The 20,534-nt window shown below is 47.6% G+C and overlaps 1 protein-coding gene across 3 annotated transcripts in view; it reads left to right on the plus strand.

Annotated features, from left to right (window-relative positions):
* LOC147452098 (BTB/POZ and TAZ domain-containing protein 3-like) overlaps positions 1 to 20,534 on the plus strand; it is a 148,006-nt gene that overhangs the window by 82,946 nt on the left and 44,526 nt on the right. For all 3 annotated transcript variants that reach the window (XM_086517893.1, XM_086517895.1, XM_086517894.1), the window contains exon 5: positions 6,829 to 7,145. In XM_086517893.1, the coding sequence (XP_086374019.1) occupies positions 6,829 to 7,145 (317 nt within the window). The remainder of the gene's footprint in view (positions 1 to 6,828; positions 7,146 to 20,534) is intronic.

Here is a 20,534-nt window from a genome sequence, read left to right on the forward strand (position 1 = left end):
GCGGGCTTAACCGAAGAAATGGCGGAGTATGTCAACTCCCAAAGGCCATGCACCATATCGGCGGTAATACACCATACTATGGTGGCCTCTCGAATCAATTTCCAAACGGGGGTTAAAAGAAATAATAAACCCCCGGAAAACAAGGGTTCCAATGAGCCTAAGGGGAAGGACAATGTCCAAAAGTCTCCCAAGGGAAACTCCAACAAAGCTAAAGAGAAGGGAGTTTACAAAGGTAAGAATAAACTCTCTCCTGAAGAGCTTGAGCGTTATCGTAAACATAATTGGTGTTTCAAGTGCGGCGAACAAGGGCATGCGTACCGCGCTTGTCCCCAAAAGAACAACCGCCAAGATTCTCCTAGAGCTTCCTTGGTTGAAATCCCAGAGGAGGAGACTCACCAAACTCACCACAAAGGATCTCCTCTATGCCATGCTTGGGGAAAGGTAAGAGAACATGATGCTTTTATTCTCTTTGACCCTGGTTCTACTCACAATTTTATATCTATAGAGTTGGCCACCAAGCTAGGAATACAATCCTACGAGATGGGAGATGTCCTACCCGCAGACAGTGCCTTCAAGGGGCAAGAAGCTTCAGTCACTCCCTTAATCGGGAAATTGAGGCTTCATGTCCAAGGCTATGTGGACAAAGAGGACTTGTTTATCTCTCCTCTCAAGCATGAGGATGTAATCCTAGGGGCACCATGGTTTGACCGCCTGGCTGCCGATGTTAAATTTCCTGAAAGGAGAATCTCCTTTAAGTTAAGGGAAAAAGACATGTATATAGATGCTAAGGAAATGGGTAACACCATCCCCATTGTACATACACCAGCTTTCAACAAGTCAATAAAGAGCTCTATTTCCGTGTACATGATTTTTGTTAAAGACTCTCAAAATGAACCTAATGCTTTAGCAAAAGAAAATAAAAGCAACCAAAAGGAATTAGAGTTATCCAATTTTCTCAAGGGGTTTCAAGATGTTTTTGTTGACGATATCCCTTGTGAGCTACCTCCTAAACGAGGTAATGATGACCATGCAATTGAACTTCTTCCAGGAAGTTCACCGCCTAATAAACCTCCTTATAGAGTTTCTCAAGCTCAACAAGAGTAGATTATGCGGCAAGTGCATGAGTTAGTTGAGAAGGGTATGGTTAGGCCAAGCTCATTTCCATTTTGCTCACCTGTGCTATTAGTGCAAAAGAAAGACGGCACATATCGTATGTGTGTCGACTATAGAGCACTAAATAGGATCACTATCAAGAATAGGTTTCCCGTTCCACGGGTAGAAGACCTATTTGATAAGCTACAAGGATCGACCTACTTCAGTAGGATTGACCTAAAAAGTGGCTATCATCAAATAAGGATAGTTGATCAAGACATTGTAAAGACCGCATTTCGTACTACATTTGGTCTTTACGAATACATTGTCATGCCTTTTGGCTTGACCAATGCACCAGCCACATTCAACCGCTTGATGGAGAAGCTGTTCAGGCCTCATCGAACCTTCACTGGAGTGTTCTTTGATGATATTATCATCTACTCTAATTCATTGGAGGAACACAAGCAACACCTCCAGGTAATATTTCAAGTTTTAAGAGAGAATAAACTTTATGTTAATCGAAAGAAAAGTGAATTTTTCTTGCAAGAGATTCAGTATTTAGGTCACATTATCGCTCAAGATGGCATCCAAATGGATCTATCCAAATTAGAGGTAATAAAAGGATGGCCTAAACCAAGGAATCTTCATGAACTAAGAAGCTTCATAGGTATGTGTGCATACTATAGACGCTTCATAGAAAAGTTCTCACAAATTGCGGGACCATTACATGACCTAACAAAGAAAAGCGTTAGGTATACATGGTCTGCTAAGGAGAACAATGCTTTCGAAAAGCTTATCTCTCAACCTGTGCTTACACTACCGGATCTCTCAAAACCATTTGAGGTCCAATGCGATGCTTGTGGTGATTGCCTTGGAGCTGTTTTGCTCCAAGAAGGGCACGCCATAGGCTATGAGAGTCGAAGGCTCGACCCTGTTGAGCAAGCTCTAGGCATATACGAAAAGGAACTCCTTGCAGTTCTACATGCCTTAGACTCATGGAAGCACTATTTATTGGGGACTCCTTTCATTCTGCGAACGGATCACCAAAGTCTTAAGTACTTCATGACGCAGACCAAGCTCTCCGACAAACAAATGAGGTGGGCAAATTTCCTTTCGCAATTTCATTTTCATATTGCTCACATTGCTGGCAAGCATAATCAAGTAGCCGATGCACTCTCAAGACGACCGAGAGTGAATGCGGTTTCCATAACAACTCACAATGATCTATCTTCAATGATAGATGAGTATGCTATTGATCGCGATTATAGAGATGTGATTTCAGCCCTTGCATTAGGGAAGAAAGAAGAACTATTTACTTTACAAGATGGTTATCTTCTCTATGGCAATAGACTATGCGTTACTAACTCCCTGCGTGAGAAAGTAATGTATGAATCTCATGCTCCCCCGTATGCGGGGCATAGAGGGATTCAGTCTACCATAAAGGGAATTGAAACATATTTCTATTGGCCTACCATGAAAGTGAACATACAAGAGTATGTTTCCAAATGTGTGGTATGTCAAAAGACAAAATTTGATAGAGGGAAGCAACCTGGATTGCTTCAACCCTTGCCAATCCCTAATTCACCATGGGAGAGCATATCCATGGATTTTATCTTTGGATTTCCTAAGTCTATCCATGGGAATACGGGAATATGGACGATAGTAGACAGATTCAGTAAACAAGCTCATTTTATACCTGTCAAAAAGACTATCAAAGCCCATCAAATGGCAACCCTCTTCATTTCACAAATTTTCAAATACCATGGCTTGCCAATGTCCATAGTGTCGGATAGAAATCCTAGAATGACCAGTAATTTCTGGAAGGGTCTCTTTGAGAATTTAGGGACAAGGCTAAATTTTCTCTTCGGCCTATCATCCACAAACGGATGGCCAAAGTGAAATAGCTAACCTAACCATTCTCGATCTACTAAAATCCTATGTAACGGAAGTAGATCAAAGATCCCAATGGGAGAAGTACTTACCCTTAGTGGAGTATGCTTACAATAACACTGTACATACTTCCACGGGAAAAGCACCTTTCGAGGTAATCGAGGGAAGATCAAAAAGTCTCTTGCTACTTAAGGTACATGGGAAGATCTTCGCTGCAGATGAGTATAGCCGAGACCTACAAGAATCTTTCCAAAAGATTAAGGATGCTATCTCTATCTCACAGCAAAGGCAAAAGGCTGCTGCTGACAAGCACAGAAGAGGCCAAGCCTTTAAAGAAAACGATTGGGTCTTGTTAAAGTTTCCCATGGCTCGATTAAGGCACACGACGGGCAAGAATCCTACGGGCCACCAAAAGTATTATGTTAAACTAGCAAAAAGGTACTATGGTCCCTTCCAGATTCTTAGGCCAATCAATGACATGGCCTATCAACTTAAGTTGCCCAATCATTGGCTCATACACAATGCTTTTCATGTGAGCCTATTAAAGCCTTACAAAGAAGAGCCACCTCAAGAACCAACTATTGAAGATCCACCAGAGATCGAGGACCAAGAGGAGGTGCTGCAGCCCAAGTCCATTCTCCGACATGAAGACAAGGTATTAAGAGGCGGTAAGACTATCCGACGATATCTTATTAAGTTTAAGAATTATCCTTTTGAAGATGCTAGATGGATGCAAGGCATACAATTAAAGGATAACCTAAACCTTGTCAATGCTTACAATGCTTCCCAAGACTAAGCAAATGTACAAAATGTTAAAAATGAACAAAGTTTTTGTCTTATAAGACTCTTTTTCTTTATTTGTGCACAAAAATAAAGTAGTATGCATGCTTAGATCAAGTTTGTGGAGACGACGTCTCCCAAACACCAAGTAGAGCTTGTCACTCTACTATGGAAGACTGATAGGACTAATGTGCAGACATGCTTGCGGCAGCCTCAGGCTCTCAAGCGCCAAATGGACTAGTCATCCATTATGGAATGATGTCGTAGGGTAACATAGGGATCCTCTACCCGCTAAGAAAAGGACTCATGAATATGCTTTTTCTTCTCTACACCATAGTCGAGGACGACTATGATTTCAAGAGAGAGGTAATGTCTTAATAATCAATATCTAATTCTCCTAAATGATTTTCTCATATTAAACTGATCATTTAATGTGGGGAGGTACCAAGGGAGAAAAAGCTAGAATATTGGTTAAGCTAGCAGACCGGCCACAGTAGGGATCCAAAGGAGGGAAAATAGGGATCAAAAGGGGGGGCCATCTGCAAAAGAGCCAGGTGCAACAATGGGCTGAAAAGACCCTAAGGTTCAACCCATTAAGACTTCCAAAATGCTAAGGTTCCAAAATTCAAAGGTTGTGTCCAAAGGTCAACCCTAGGAAAAATTGGATGCTTAGTGTGTGTACAAAAGTCTTCTTCAAAGCCTACAAAGGAGGGGGCGAGCCCATTTAGTAGGGGATGAGAGAGAAAGCCACACACACACACACATGCTCCCTTTACACAAAGGGAATTAGGGACACATGTCAGCTCCCTAGGCCAGATGCCCACAAGGTGTGCCCAATTCCTATTGGAAGACCCTTGAAGTGGACCAATGAGAATTAAGCTAGAGTAAATCTAGTTTAATTAATTTAAAAACATTTAATAAAAGAAACCAATGAGAATTAAGTCTCCTAGAAGACTATTGGGCAGTCTCCCAAGGGGTCCAATGAGCATTCAGGAGCCCAATGGCTTGCCTGATTCCTATTGGCTAGGAGGCAAAGGGGTCCAATGAGAGTTTAGTTTAATTATTTAATTACCTAAAGCTCTCACAAAAGGGGAAAGGGGGACACATGTTCGAAGGCTATCACTTATGCTGCTTAACACCCATTGGCTTGACTTGGGGAGGTCCAATGAGGCAAAAGACAGACCATTTTAGCAGGAGGGGCTCGCCCAAGAGAGAGGGGGCTGATTTTTGCTTGGCATGGACACACACACACTCACACTTGACCATGTGTGAAGGAAGAATACTCTATCTCCTCCCAAGCTTTAATGGAGAGCTCATCACCTACTCCAAGCTTGTGAGATAGAAGCCTACATCAACACTCTCTTGGCATATGGATGCAAATCCAACCAAGAGCCAAGCTTCAATGCATGCTCATCTTCTCTACCAAGCTAATTACTAAGCTAAGCTATGCTAATATGAGTGATTATGTGAGGAGATGTACATCTTTCTCGTAAGATACTCCTTTTTCCTCTCAATCTACTCTCATACCCTGCTAGCTCTCACCATCTTCGAAGGTGTGTGAGGTCTTGGGTCTGAGAACGGGGATAATTCAAGTTGTATTTGATTAAGTGTTTTGCTTAGTGCATGAAGCCTCCATCGTCATTGCACCAGCTAGTCTTGAAGGAACACAAGGAATTGTATTGTACAATGTCTCTCTTGATGGAAGAAACCATAATAGAAAGCCTTTTGGAGGGGGGATTGGCTCCATGCAAATCCGGTCCTCAACTGTTGTCAATAGCTTAATTTCTCTCTCTTTTGAAAGTATTGTCAATGCTATCTAACTAGGTGTTATGCTTTTTGTTGCTCTCTCCACCCAAGCACTCTTGTAATTCTCATTAGGAATCTATTCTAATGAAATGCCCACTATGTTCATGCTAATTTCCGCTACACATAAGTTATTAGGCCATTAAATGTTACATGGAATATGCCAATCTATGCATTCTTCGTATGCCTCACCATTTCTCTGCTTGTCGATCTTTCCTATGGAGGAGATAGATATCATACTACAGAGACCCATGCAAAATGGGGCCAACCCCCCTCCTTGTATTGCACACTCCCCTTGACATTGTGATTTCTTATTTTTGTACCATCCCTTTACAGTTTTATTTCCATTGTTATACCTGATGCATGTGAGACATCTTTCCTAGTTTAGGTCTTCCTTTTTCTCCTCTGTTCCAGACAGTTGTTATGAGTGTTATAACTTCTGGTCTTGTAGGTCATTTTGGCCTTTTGCGGATGCTAAATGAAGATTTTATTTGATTTATTTCATGCAGTTGAATATTATGTTGTTTGTTCTCAATAATGTAGATTCTCTGGACTTCGTTTAGTGAGTTGGCTTTTGTTCTTCATTGTTCAATCTTGCATTATTATCACATTACTCGTTCGAACTTCGAAAGGATCTTGAGAAAGATTTAGCTTTGTGTATCATTTAGTTTGTAGTTTGACAATCTTTGTATTATTTGTACATTTAGGACATTTGCTTCTACTTTGCAAGGGCTCACCTTTATCATGGCAGAGTTTGCCAATTACCTTGAGAGTGTCATAGAAACTCAGTTTGATGTTCATAAAGTACCAATTACGTACTAACTAAAGCCCTTATTCTTGTTCAAGGACGCATGGGAAGGTATGCATGACAAAGGAGATGATATCCTTTACTTCTTGTTTGGAGTAGTGATGTAGATTGCACATTATAAAGTTTTGAAAATTGTGCCAATTTTTTTCTTTTTCTTGTCCATTACATTCCACAGGAAGTTTCTCCCAAGTAAAGTTTTTAGATATTTTAAGTATCTCTGTTGTTTGATTCATTTTTAATTTTGTTTTTATGTTCCGTTACACTGCGTTCATTTGTGAATCGTCTCAATTCTGTAGGTATACATTTGTTTTATCTCTTGAGCGCATGTTTGCAACGTGCTTTAGCCCTTATTATAGTCCATAGGTACAGGCCTTTCTGACCTCTGCCTCTATTTGCCATAAATCTTCTTCACAAAAGTGCTTTCTTAATCAGAAGTTGTTTTCACTGTTTTTCAGAAAAAACAAGAGAAATTAGGGAGGATAGAGGAAGAAAAAGTCTATGGCCAGCTGAGAGATGCAATGGAAGCCCTTGTTCACATATGCAAAGATGGTTGTCGTACGATTGGCCCCCATGATAAGTCTCTTGAAGGAAGACGGTCAGGGCCATGTAAATTTCCAGCTTGCAAAGGGCTAGAATCCTTGGTACGGCATTTTGCAGTGTGCAGAATCAAGGTTCCAGGGGGCTGTGTGCATTGCAAGCGCATGTGGCAGCTTTTAGAGTTGCATTCAAGGATGTGTCAGCAGGCAGGGACGTGCCGAGTACCTCTGTGCAGGTAAGGAATGGTTTGACTTTGATTGATGATGGCTAAATATTACTGGGATAAAAGCATGAGGTCTGACATGTCACTAGTCAAGGTTCTGAAAACTGCTAAAAATCCTAGCAGTCACTAAAATCCAGGAAAATTCCCTTGTTAGCTTTTCGACAAAAAAGTTATAGACTCATGGCAGTTGTCCACAAGACAACCATCACGTTTATCAAGCAGTGTTGAATGAACAGACTAGATACTAGGACGTCACCTCTACTGGCATCAGTGACCAATTGTGGTTGTTGATGAGAGTCCCATGTTTAAAATTATTGCCAACATAGAAGGTGGCTCATCTCGGCCTTACGTCTTTCTGAACATTTTTCATTCTTTCTTTCTTTGCTACAGCTGATGTCTCAGCTCTGGGGCCCATATGAGAGTCAGGGCAGCTTTCTTAGCATCAAGGCTTAGTCAGGAGTGTATGCTGTACTTAGAAGAAAGCCACATTATGTTGAGGCAAACACAGTTGAGTTTGCATCCATACTAGATAGGTAGTATAGGCATGTCATGTATAATCCTTAACTTGCAGTACTTCTATTGTCCCTCAGCAGGTCATTAGTATTTCTTTGTTGTCATGAAGACAATAAAGATTAAAGATGGGTCCCGACATGAGTATGCGCAAAACTTATTTGTGTCATAAGAATTTGGACATAGAGTTCTTGCATTCAAGGTAAAAGCTCAAAGCAAGATCTGCAACATCTTCTAGAGCAAAAGGCCATAGAAGGAGGGACCTCACCTTCATTTATATTGGTGGATGTGAAAAAAATGGCCCATTGAAGCACGTGCTCCACATCAAGATATGAGGGCACGATTAGTAAGATACCCAGAGCACAGACCTACAGGCAGAGAATAACAAGGAAATGCAGCTTGGTCTTTAAGCGGGTCAATGTCAAGACTCAACATGACATGCGTGCAAGTAATTAGAAATAGGTGTAAGAGCAATCAATATTCCTTCCCACCACCATTACCAATTAATCCCCAATCAAAATGAATCATCTATGGTAGAACGCCAATATGGAACTTCCTATCACTAAATTGAATACCTTCAACCAATCAAAGCTTAAAAGTGTAACATATGTAACTTCCTATCAATTAATTGAATACCTTCAACCAATCAAAGCTTAACAATGTAACTAAGGGTTTGAGTGTGGGTCTCAGGTCCTTTGAACAAATGAAATGACTTCAAATGCTAACCCTACCATATTTTGTAAAGAAAGATCAATCGATCAACAACATGCTTATTTTTGTGGTCTCCCCATACACATGATAATGTGTGGATTTGTAAGAAGGTAGACGAGAGAGAGAGAGTGGTTATGATTCTGCTCCTGCGTTCTGTCCACGAGCCTAACAGCCTCTGCGTGTTTCTCTGCCCTGTTCAAGGGCCCGTTCTGACTCTGCACGCAGCACCTGTTGCAACCCTAGTCTCCTTCGTTAGCGAGCGGGACAGTGTGTGTGTGCGCGCGTGCGCGCGCCACTGTGGTCTCTCCTCTGCCTGGGCGAGTTGGACTGCGCAAACTCCCCTGCCTGTGCTAATTGAGTGCATTGACTTGCTCGAACTCTGTGCATCCTCCTTGTAGCAGAAAGTCTTCAGCGCTATGGTTCTGCCCTGCGCAGCCAGTTTCAATTCGCTGTGCAGGTCTGCCGGGGTTTGTGAGGCTGCTTTCAGTTGGCAAGTGTTGCTATCAGGTTGATCAGAGGTTTGGTATTGTGTGAAGCTCAAAAGTGTAAAGGGCAATGCTGAGTTGATGTACCTGTGTTGTGGTTTTGGATGCATTATTGTGCGAAGTCTGTACAGAGCTTTGGTTCCTCAGTTATTTGCAGAGTTTTCTAGACATTTGGTTTGTTTGGCGCGGCTTTGTTGATTTATGTTCGACTCTCTGTGCGTCTTTAAGCGTCGGAAAGCAATGGAATCCACGTCGGAGGCGGCTTTCGAGATCAAAGCATGCTTGTATGAGGACTTTGAGGAGGCTCGACAGGCATGGAATGGTCAAGCGCCTGCTCTTGAGGTGCACATTCTAGTACAGGACCTCATGGACCCAGTTGCGCAATACGCTATGAATGCAATTATCCTGTTTTTCCCAGGGAAAATGCCTACTGCGCAAGATGTCAGGCAATGGGTTAATTTTCTTCTTAAACGACAAGCTGTCCGTGGTGTCTATTTCGGGGCGCATGGATTTTATGAAGTTTTGCTCGCAGATATGGAAGCTAAAAATCTTTTGCTTGAGATGTCTCCCCTCTTCTTTAATACGTAGATGATGCACGTTTTTTTTTTTTTTTTTTTTTTTTTTCCGAGAAAAAGATCCTTCTATTAGTTAATGAAAGCTGCCCATAGGGCTACATCCACCTCTGCAGGAGAGGGCTACAACAAACATGATGGGGAGACTCTCCCAATGAAAAAACAGCATATATACAATAGGGCTAAATCAAGAGATGGGAGGAGGGAAAAGCCACACAGGTGGACAATAGTGCCATCTGAGCACCCCCTGGACCATGGAGTAAAACGGCCCAGGGCGCCAGAGACGAAGGAAAGCTTCGCGGCGCTCCCGCATGCGGTCGGAGCAGCCCTGTAGTCCCTCAAGCTGTCCTCTGAGAGTATGGATCAGCTCTAGCCAAAAGTCACGAACAGTCTCTGCTGGTGGTACAAGGCGAGCCTCAAAGATGCGGAAACAACGGGCCCGCCAGATGAACCAGAGAGCTAGGCCGCTGATGAGCTCCCAACACTCCGCTCTCTCACTGCTCCACTCCTGTGGAGTAAGGTCTGTAGCAGGCTGGAGTGTAGGTTGACCCCCCTGTATCACTATCATCCTGCTGGTGGAAGATAGCTCAAACTGAAGTGCCGGGCCCGTGAGGGTGGACCAAGCCGCCGCCCCCCAAGTGAACTGTCGAGCCGTGGAGAGGGCAGGCATCAGCCGAAGAACTCGTAGCCACACCTGCTGGGCCGAGGGACAGTCCCAAAGACAGTGTCGCTGACTCTCCACCAACTGGTCACAGGTTGTACATGCAGCCGAGAGACCACAATGTACAAGCCAGCTCCCTACTGCTGTGGCTCTGTGTGCAACCAACCACTGGAACAAGGTGACGTGCCTCGGCTGTCTGGAGTCCCACAGCCTCTGCCAAAAAGCTGCCAAGAACTCAACTATGAGACCCTCCTCCTACCAATGACGTGCTGCAGCGGGGCGGGCCTCTCTCTGTGCTGCAAGTATATGACGTCCAAGCCGAACAGTGTACTGAAAGAAAGGGACTCCTGGGCGGTCTGCAGAAGAGAATGGGTCCCTCCATAGCCACTCACCAAGATCCCACTGTACTCGTGCCAGTGGACAGCACTCCCAAGCCCATAGCCTCCAGTGTCCTGTCTCAAGAGCTGCTGGGTCAGGGTCTATGACGCAAGTCCTCCCACAGATGCCCACAACTCGGATCCTCTGGAAACAACACTCTGCTACCTGCGGGGCCTCTACTGCAACTCTCTGTAATCGTCCCCCACCCTGAAGCTCGAAGAACAGGGCTGGGACAGTCTCTGAGCAAGCCCTGACTGAAATGAGAACCTCCAGTCGTGTGAAGGCTCCCATCCACCGGGGTGCTACTGGCTCGAGAGGCGTGAGCCAATCAGCTGGAACCGACTCTGAGATGTCCTGACACATGCTCTGAACCCCTCTCATGCCCTGTAGCTGGACAACCTGCACCTCCTCTGACAGACCTGTGAACTCTAGCCAGTCACCTAGAGAGCGCGCTGGACCTGCTGCCATGGGACCCCAAGAAACATGAGGCCTACTCCCAACCAAGTGGCCTCTCTGAGTGCTAACCATGGGGTTCTAGACGAGGGGCTGCCGTAGGCGCTCCTCCGTGCACGTCGGCTGTCGCTGCTCTAGGCCACGCCGCAATAGCTCCCAAGACCGAAGCAAACTCACAGCGAATCGGTCCTCCAGTCTCCTGCTCAAACCAACTCGGCGCAACTCTGTAAAGATCCATCTGGTCGAAGGTTGCCAAGGGCCTCCTGCCTGAGGCACCCTGGCACGAAGCCTCTGCAACAAGAACTCCTTCCAGGGCTCCTCGCCTGGAAGAAGTCCTCTGACGACGAACTTCCCAAGAAGGGCTCTGCTGTGCTGGATCAATGATCCCAAGCCCTCCCTGAGAACAAGGAAGTGTGATGACCGACCAAGCCACCTTGGCTCGGGCAATCTGAGTGTCGCGACCAGACCAAAGGAAGTTCCTGATCAGCCTCTCTACCTGGCTGATACAAGAACTCAAGAAGATCCAGCAAGAAGTGATGTACCACATAGTCGCCAACAACACCTGGTTGGCAACTACTACTCTACCAGCCAGCGAAAGTCGTGCTGAGCTCCAATGTAACAGCTTTCTCCTGATGGACAGGAGAAGAGGAGCAATCTGCTGCTCGGGGGACAAATCCAAACCAACCTGACAACCCAGGTACCGAACTGCAGTCCCTGGAGGAATCCACCTGAAACCCTCTCCTGGCATCCAATCTGGCACAGGAGCACTACCAACTGAGAAAGCCACTGTCTTTCTCCAGTTGATCAGTGCGTCCGATGCACAGCAGAAGGTCTCCAAAGCCTGTCCACATCTGTGTAAATTGGCCTCCTGGCCCTCTAAGTACAAGGCCGAGTCGTCGGCAAACTCAGCGTCCAGAAGCTCATCTCCCCGTATAGGGAGTGCTAAGCCCCTCAAACCAACCTGCTGTGACACCAAAAATCTGCTCATCGCCTCCGCATAGAACAGAAAGAGAGAGGGGGCAAGAGGACAACCCTGTCTGACCGATCGTGTGAGCATGAAGCGCTCACCTCTACCTCCTGCCAAAAGCACCTGACTGTGGGCCTGTCTGTACAAAGCTGACACCCCTCTGATCCAAGCCTCTGAGAAGCCCATCCTACGTAGCGTGCCCTCTAGAAAGTCCCAGTCCACTCTGTCGTATGCCTTCTCAAAATCGAGAAGAAGAATCACAAGGTCCTCCCCACGGAGCCGTGCAAGGGCAGAAGCCTCCCAAAAAGTGAAGATGTTGTCAAGGATACTGCGTTCCTTGACAAAACCTGTCTGAGTCCCATGTATAAGGCTCTCCAAAAGTGGCTGAATCCTCAAACTCAGAGCCTTGGCAAGAATTTTGTAGGCTGAGTTGAGAATGGTGATGGGACGCCACTGTCGAATCTCATCCAAGGAGCCACCCTCCTTAGGAATGAGGTAAATCAGGCCCTCACTCATGCTATCCGGCATCACTCCTGTGTGCAGAATGTATTGAAAGGCACTACAAAGATCTGGGCCAAGCAGGTCCCAGTACTCCAAGAAGAAGCTGGGAGTCGGCCCATCCTCACCTGGACAGCTACCACGAGGGAGGGCCCTAAGAGCCGTGTGCAGCTCCTTAAGCTAAAGAGGTAACTCAAGCCTCTGCCGCATCTCCTCAGTCACAAGACAAGGCATCTGTGCCCAAACCTGCTCCCTGCATGCATCCTGCCTCTCTGACTCTGGCTCAGCCGACAGAAGCTCACGGTAAAAGTCAGTAGCAACTGCACGCATATCCTCTGGCTCGCAAACAACTGACCCATCGGGTCTCCTCAACTGATTGACCTTGGCATGCGAGTGCCGAGGTCCCACTGTCTCAAAAAAAACACCTGTCACTCTGTCACCCACCTGAGTCCACTGAGATGCATGCCGGTGGAAGGCAAACTCATGGCGCCTCTCCTCTGTGCAAGCAAGCTCCTGTCGAGCCTGCTGAAGCTGCTCCTCCAACCATGGACTGTCTGGATGCTGCTCCTGCATCCTCTGTAGTGAAGCAATGCCTCGTCTGAGACGCTGCTCCTCCTCTCTCGCTGCAGCCCGTCGAGCCAAAGACTCCTGGAGAAAGAAGTGGCTGAGCTGAGCTAGGCCTGAGGCCACTCTGTCTGCAGGTGGAGCCTGGCTGTCCATGCCCTCTATCCATAGAGCCTCGACCCTCTCTCTGAGTGCTGAGTCCAACAAGACCCGCTCTGGGATGCGAAGCATCGTGCTCCCACTCCTCTGCCTGTCTGCCACTGTGAGGATCACTGGTGCATGGTCCGAGAAGGATGTCCTTGCCAGGATGCCCACTGATCCCCCCAAGTCACTGAAGTGGTCACTAGTGTAGAAGCGATCTATGCGCGATAGATTCACTCCTCCCACTCGGCGGTCCGATCTAGAGAAGGCAAGACTCTCTGGAGGCCTTACAAAGCCAGAATGCTGCCATGTATCCGAGACCCTCAACGTCATACAAAACCTCTCCCAAGCTGCTAACTCGACTCCATGCACAGTAGCATGGCTGCCTCCGATTCTGTCAGAAGGGTCCTCCAACATGTTGAAGTCCCCTCCTACACACCACTGGTCAACCTGTGGCAAAGACTCAACCATCTGTGACCAAAACTCTGCACGAGCACTCGCCACATTGGGCGCATAGATGTTTAGGAAACCCACAAGGCTACCCTGAACCTGCATAGTAATCCACTAAGCCCTGCCTGGTACAATAATCCCTCTGCCCACAATGGCCTGCTGTAATGAGTCCGCAATAGTCATACATACCCCACCCTGGATGCCTCCAGGTCCAAAAGCAGCTGACCAAAAGGTATCATAGCGTCCATGCAAAATCTGACCACATCGCCGAATGCGGCTCTCAGACAAATGGTGCTCCTGAAGCATAAGGAGATCAATCTCTCCTCCCACAAGGCATCGCTGAAGCTCCTGACGCAATCGGCCCCGCTGTCGCTGAAACTGGGGCCCACCGAGTCCCTGCACGTTCCACGAGACGATCCTCATGGGGAGCGAGAGAGAACAGATGCTGCCGCAGCAGCAAGACGAGCTATCTTCGAAGCAGGCTTGGATGGGGAGTAATCCGCATCGGAGCGTCCTCTAGATAGGCGAGACTGCAGTGAGTGCCTGGTCCAAGCCCAAGTAGAGCGAGCCGTGCGTAAAGCAACCTCCTCTGTCCAGGAGTCCTCATGAATGAATACATAGCAAGGCAAACACTGCGTATCAGCAACAAAGTACACCACAATGTGTCTACATCCTGCTGAATCTGGGGGTGTCACCGCAAACTTGGCCAGTGGCCACAAAGTCTGCAGCAGATCTGTAACGCCAAGTTCTCCCATGTGGTGAGAGAACTCGAGAACCTGTGTATGCAACCATCCCACCACTGAGTCGAGGGACCACTCTGTCTCAGTCCTGCCACAGAGGGGGAAGGAGAAGCCAATTGCTGAGTCCAAGGCCTCTGTCCCCCTAGCGGCGAGGAACAGAGCGTGGACTCTGAAGCAGGCTGCCTCGTGGTCTGCTGCGGAATCGCCAAGAAAACGAGTAAACCCGTAATCGAAGAAATCCCAGCGGCGTCGGAGGTCAAAGCTCGTCAAACCACGAGGGATAGCTGCAAGAGGAGATGTCTGAATCTGCAGTGGGGGCCGCAAGAAGGGCTGACCCTCTCTCGCTAGGCGACTCGTGGCGAAGGCGCTGCCAAGAGATCTCCTGGCCGCCGGCAAGGGTCCAGTCTCCAGAGCCGACTGTGGTACTGAAGCAGGAGGAGGGGGAGAAGGGGCTGGGGGGGGGGGCGGGGGAGAGGAGAAGCGGGGTGGGGCGGCAGAGACATGGGGGGGGCGAGGTGGGGAGAGAGCGGTAGCAGAGGGCGGGGGAGGGCATGAGGAGGAGGAGGGGAGATCGGAAGGCGGAGCGGCTGGCGAGGGTGAAGCGGAGGTGGGGGCTGGCGTAGGGGGCTCCTCCTGCTCAAGAGGACCAAAGCGGTTCCCTGTGGGAACCCAGTGCTGCTGAGTAGGCACCTGGGGGCCACTCTGAGTGCCAGGCTGTCGCTGTGCCCCTGGCGTCGACGGCCACGGGCCTGCTGCCACCCCTCCTCCGCTGGAGCCCCAGGCTCGGAGGGTGGCGCTGGATCTGTGCTCTGCGTCGCTGGCTGTGGCTGCGGTCCAGCCTTGGCAGGCTGGGGCTGAGGCTGCGGTGCGGGTCGTGGTCTCCTCCGTGGACAGGCCTTCGCTAGGTGGCCCATCTGTCTGCAAATGAAACACTGGTTCGGGAGACCCGAGTACTCCACACTCTGTCTAAACCAACCCCCACTCACCCGAGGCAGCAGGATGACCTTCGGGAGCGTGTGGGTATCTCTGACAAAACTCGAACTGAAGGGATGCCAGCCGCCTTGGCAGCTACTGATGCTGCCGTACGAGGTGTCTCCAGGACAGTTCCGATGGCGGAGCCAATCCTGGAGAGAAGTGGAAGGTACTCCCTCCGTAAACCCGGAAAGCAGACTGATATGGGGATGTCCGCCTCCTCTACTAGCACATCCGAAGACGGGTCAAAACCATGTCGCCACTGTCGAAAGTGGGCGCGTGCTGCTCGGATGGCCAATGGACTCATAGCTATGACCTTGGAGGCCATCTCGGAACTCTCGAACTCAATCTGGTAGTACCCCCGTCCGAGAATCTGGATATCCAAGATCTTGCCCACCTCTGCGAGGAGGCGGGCTTGGAGAAGATCTCGCAGCTCTCCTCTGCTGGGACGAGTGCCGAGAACCTTGCAGATGACAGAAGTCGCCTACAAGCGTTCTACCTTTGTGGCAAGGCTCGCTTGCTCTGCCGGCGTAAGAGCAAGTCGAATGGTGGGCTCAGCGGGGTCGGGCGAGGGGGCTTCAGGCGAGTCCCTCTGAGGTGGAGCTGGAGCCTCCATCTGTGTCTACTGCTGAGTCGAAGAAGCGGGCGATGAAGAAAATCTGCGAACGAGTACGCCAAGCACTTGTCCGAAGAGAAAGCGTTGCCGAGCCAGGTGCAGAAGAACTTCGGGAGCAAAGAGGACGGGGGGGGTGGGGTGGGGATGGCAACGCGAGAGGAGGGCAGCGGGCAGCCTATGGGGTAGCGCGAAAACAGGGGGGGGTAGCGGGCGGGCAGCAGCGCGCAGGGGCAGCGGGTGGGGGGGGGGGGGGGAGGTTAGCGCGCAGGGGCAACGAAGGGGGGGGGGGGGGGGGGAGAGGGCAGCGATGGCGCAGCAAGGGGGGGGCGAGCAGCAGTAGCGAGCATGACCGTAGATGATGCACGTTCTTCGGTGGGCACTCACTAAAGATTACCAGAGTCTTATTCGTCACAAATGCTCGGTGTGGGTGGAAATTGTTCGCACACGGAGACATTTCCTGCCGTTGTTGGCCGTGCAGCTTGGTAAGGTCATTTGCCCCCAAAATTGAATGCCGATACAAACAGGTTTCGCATTCTCTGGGACATTGACAAACTTACTCCTGAAGGAATTATGGTTGATTCAGGAGATCCATGGGTAGGCAAGCGCCCCTTTAAATTTAAATGGGGTAAATTTGCAAATTCTTGTTTTTGATGTGACAAATTTGTCCATATGCAATCTGAATGTCTGGAGCCGGTCTTGCAAGCCCCTCCTTCCGCTGTTCCTTCGTCCACTTCTATCCTTGCAGGAAAACCCACGGGCGAAGTCAAGCAGAATGGAGCCTCTACTGCTAAGGTGGCTTCGAATGTGGAAAAAGGGAAAGGCAAGACACCGCAAGTCATTGATCCTGGGAATGGGGTTGCTGTGAAAGGCAAAAATGTTGGACCTGCTGATGTCAACTCACGGGTGGTGCCAAAAAAATCAATGAAGATTCGCACACCACTTTCTTCTCGTAATTATGTTCCTTCTGTTAATGACAACAAGAATGCATCATTTAAGCAACTTCCATGCAATGACAATCGCACATTGATTGATGCATGGGAAAAAGTGATGCACTCTTACAAAGACGTACTCCTTGGTGAGACTTCCACCTCACATGTGAACCATGTGGATATTATTGCTTTGACTCAGAGGCCGGGTTGTCATATGGATGTAGTGGATGGAGACGTTTCTATGGGCACCTCCGCTTAATTACCATGCTTGTTGCCTCTTGAACATATGTTTCCTAATGCAAAGTCAGATTAAATGCATATCATACAATGTGCGTGGGGGGTTATGTAACCTTGACAGATGGCGTTTGACCAGGCACTATGTACATACATGTAGGGCAGACATAGTTGTATTGCAAGAGCATAATCAACACGAGTTTGCTGGCGAGCGTTCCTATTTTACCGGTTATTGGATTGCGTACGTTGGCTTGCAAGATTTCTCGGGTTTATTGATACTGGGTCGCCGTGAGCTTCAGCCTGTTCTGCTATACAACAATCTGCATGGCCGGTGGATGGTTGTACAATGTTTGTTGAATGGTCGAGTTCATGAATTTGGAGGTACCTATGCATACACGGCCTCTGGGCAAAGAGCTGCTTTATGGCGAGAAATTTCATCTCACTCTTAGACGTCTTATGCATTTCTTTGTGGAGATTTCAATAATACCCGTGATTTAAATGACATCACCACATGAAATTCGCATATGTTGCTTGCGGAGAAACACGAATGGGATCTTCTTTTTTGCCTTTGCTCAAATGATTGATGTATGACGTTGTTTGCATCCCGATGCTTCTGGTTTTACCTTTCAGCATGCTGCTCATTCTTCTTACAGAGCAAGTTGGATCGTTGGTACTTGCTTAATGGGCAACAATATGAAGAATTTGTATGTGACACGAGGATAGATTATGCCCTGCAGTTATCGGACAATTATCCTCTTTTGCTGTCTTTGTATTCGCAAATGTTGCTTGTGGAGAAACACGAATGGGATCTTCTTTTTGCCTCTGCTCAAATGATTGATATATGGCGCTGTTTGCATCCCAATGCCTTTGGTTTTACCTTTCAGCATGCTGCTCATTCTTCTTATTGAGCACGGTTGGATCGTTGGTACTTGCTTAATGGGCAACAATATGAAGAATTTGTATGTGACATGAGGATAGATTATGCCCTTGCAGCTATTGGACAATTATCCTCTTTTGCTGTCTTTGTATTTTGGGTAGTCTCTTTGTGATCGGCCTCTTCATAGGAAACGCTTGTTGCATGTTAATAATGCCTATCTTACTCATGAAGTTTTTCGACACGTGATTGCCTATATTATTCCCCCGCTGCTGGCTCACATGCATATTGATTTGGATGCTGCTTGGTATCGTTTTATCATGAGAGTACAAAGTGTTATTTGTTACTATGGCACATAGTATATGCAGCGCATTTGGGGGAATGTCGTTGATGGAAAACGGGTTAGTCAACGACTACAAGAGTTGGTTGATTTGCAGCCCCTGTCTGACTCTGAAATGATGGAGCTATGTGAAGCTTCTGTGTGTATTCAAAAAAATGATAAGCGGAAAATTGATGAATGGCAGACGCGTGTACGTCAACAGGCTTTTATGGATAAAGGTTGTGCTTCGAAGAAATTTTTTAAGCATTTGTATCATTCAAGGGCCTCACAATCAATTAAGCGGGCTATGCTTCCCTCGGGTGCTTGGACTTCTTTGAAGCGGGAACTTGCTGATGTTATGGTTTCACATTATTGTGTACATAAAGAAAGTGTACTTGAGTGGAGTCTTGTGGTGTACCTTACTAGCTCTCCAAGTTTGAAATAGCATCCCTGACTTTCTTGTCCCGACATATACACATACTCACTGGCAGAATGAACTACAATGTAAATTAGGGGAATGTAAAGTGAGAGAAAGCCATACACACAACAATAAATAGAATAGGGAGAGGACATTACCGGAAGCATCTTGTGCCAATCATGGGACTTCAACCCATACAATTGAACGCTTCCACCCTTCTTCACTTTTGTGAAATCTCCCTTTAGCGACCTCATGTATCCTGTTGGTGTGCAAATAGACACAATGGTACCCTTCACTTTGTCTAACTCTTCTTTGGCTAGCATCCATGGCGCTTTAGAAAGCAATCTTCTCATTGTGGCGACACGGTGTGGAGTAGCATAGGTGGGAGACGTTTCAAGACCCTCAAATCCTCTCTCAAGCCCAATGAGTCCTGCTTGCCAATAATGGGGTCCCACAGGGTTTGGGCTACATTCTTGAATATGTGCATGGGATCCAAGAGGTGTTGTATTTTTAAGTCCTTCCAATATGGAAGCCTTAAAAATATGGAATACCTTGACATACATTTTGGTGGAGGACACGAAGCCAGATTGTTGTTGTAGTGCTCTTCCCAAATGGTTGCCCAATTTTCCATCGTGAGCTTCATAGGCATCTTCCTATTTGTTGGAGCCTTGTGCTTGCTATGACCTTGGGGTAAGAAACAATGGTTGTTTGGATAAATTATCTTGCGCAAGGCATCGGGCCTCTCTATCACCAATGGTGGCCCGCAAGTAGGACATGCATTGTGACCCGATGTGGACAACCCTGCATATATATCATATCGTTAGAGAGAAAGAAAACTAAAGGGAGAGAGAATAGAGAGAGAAGGAGAAGGGAGATACCAAAAATCTCTCCAAGTCTAGGATAGTCGTGCATTGTCCACATAAGGATTCCCCTCACAATGGCTTCTCTCCCCCCTTTGCAAGTGAGACATCTACAACAGGAATGCCTCTCCATAACTCCTCCAACTCCTCGATGAGGGGCTCGAGGTAGAGGTCAATATTTGACACTTTGTACTTCCCTGGAACAAGTAAGGAAAGAAGTATATTTCCCTTGTTGGTTGTGATGGCCGGCTTTTGGAGCCTGGCGGCGGGAATCAACCCCAATCGGGGGGAGCTTAACAATGAGTTAAATAATAAAAAATGTTTTTCTCCTCTCTTCCTTGCATGCGCCACCAAATCCCTATGCTCGTTTGTCAACAGAGGGGACCGCCCCCCCTTGGCACCACCCTCCCCCCTCTCCTCCATTATCCACCTTTTCCCTCTCTCTCCTCCATTATCACTGCAAGCATACGCTCTCTCTCTCTCTCTCTCTCTCTCTCTCTCTCTCTCTCTCTCTTAACACACACCACACACCCACTCTCACCATCTCTCTCACACCTCCCCCCCCCCCCCCCCCCCCCCCTCTCTCTCTCTCTCTCCCCTTTTCCATGTGTCAGCAGCCCGTGCAGCCCATGCAAGGTGCATGGCGAAAGGCGCTCTCTCTCTCTCATTGTTTACACACACACACACACACACACACACACACACACACACACATACGCACTCTCACCCTCTCCCTCCCTCATTGTCTCTCTCGTTCACTCATGCCCTCTCTCTCTTCCTCGTTCCTTTATCAACAGAGCATGTAGAAAATCTCTCTCTCTCTCTCTCTCATTGTTTACACACACACACACACACACACACACACACACACACACACACGCACTCTCACCCTCTCCCTCCAAATATGGTTGAGATGGCAGCCATAACATCAGTGTACATATGGTTATGATTATGTACACTGATGTTATGGCTGCCCATCTCAACCATATTTGGCAGCTTGCCGAGCGCTCAATTGTTGCTTTCTTATGTTTGTCTGATCCTGTCTTCGC

The sequence above is a fragment of the Adiantum capillus-veneris genome, chromosome 8 (assembly GCF_014529385.1).
Source record: "Adiantum capillus-veneris isolate H3 chromosome 8, ASM1452938v2, whole genome shotgun sequence".
Taxonomy (NCBI): Eukaryota; Viridiplantae; Streptophyta; class Polypodiopsida; order Polypodiales; family Pteridaceae; genus Adiantum; species Adiantum capillus-veneris.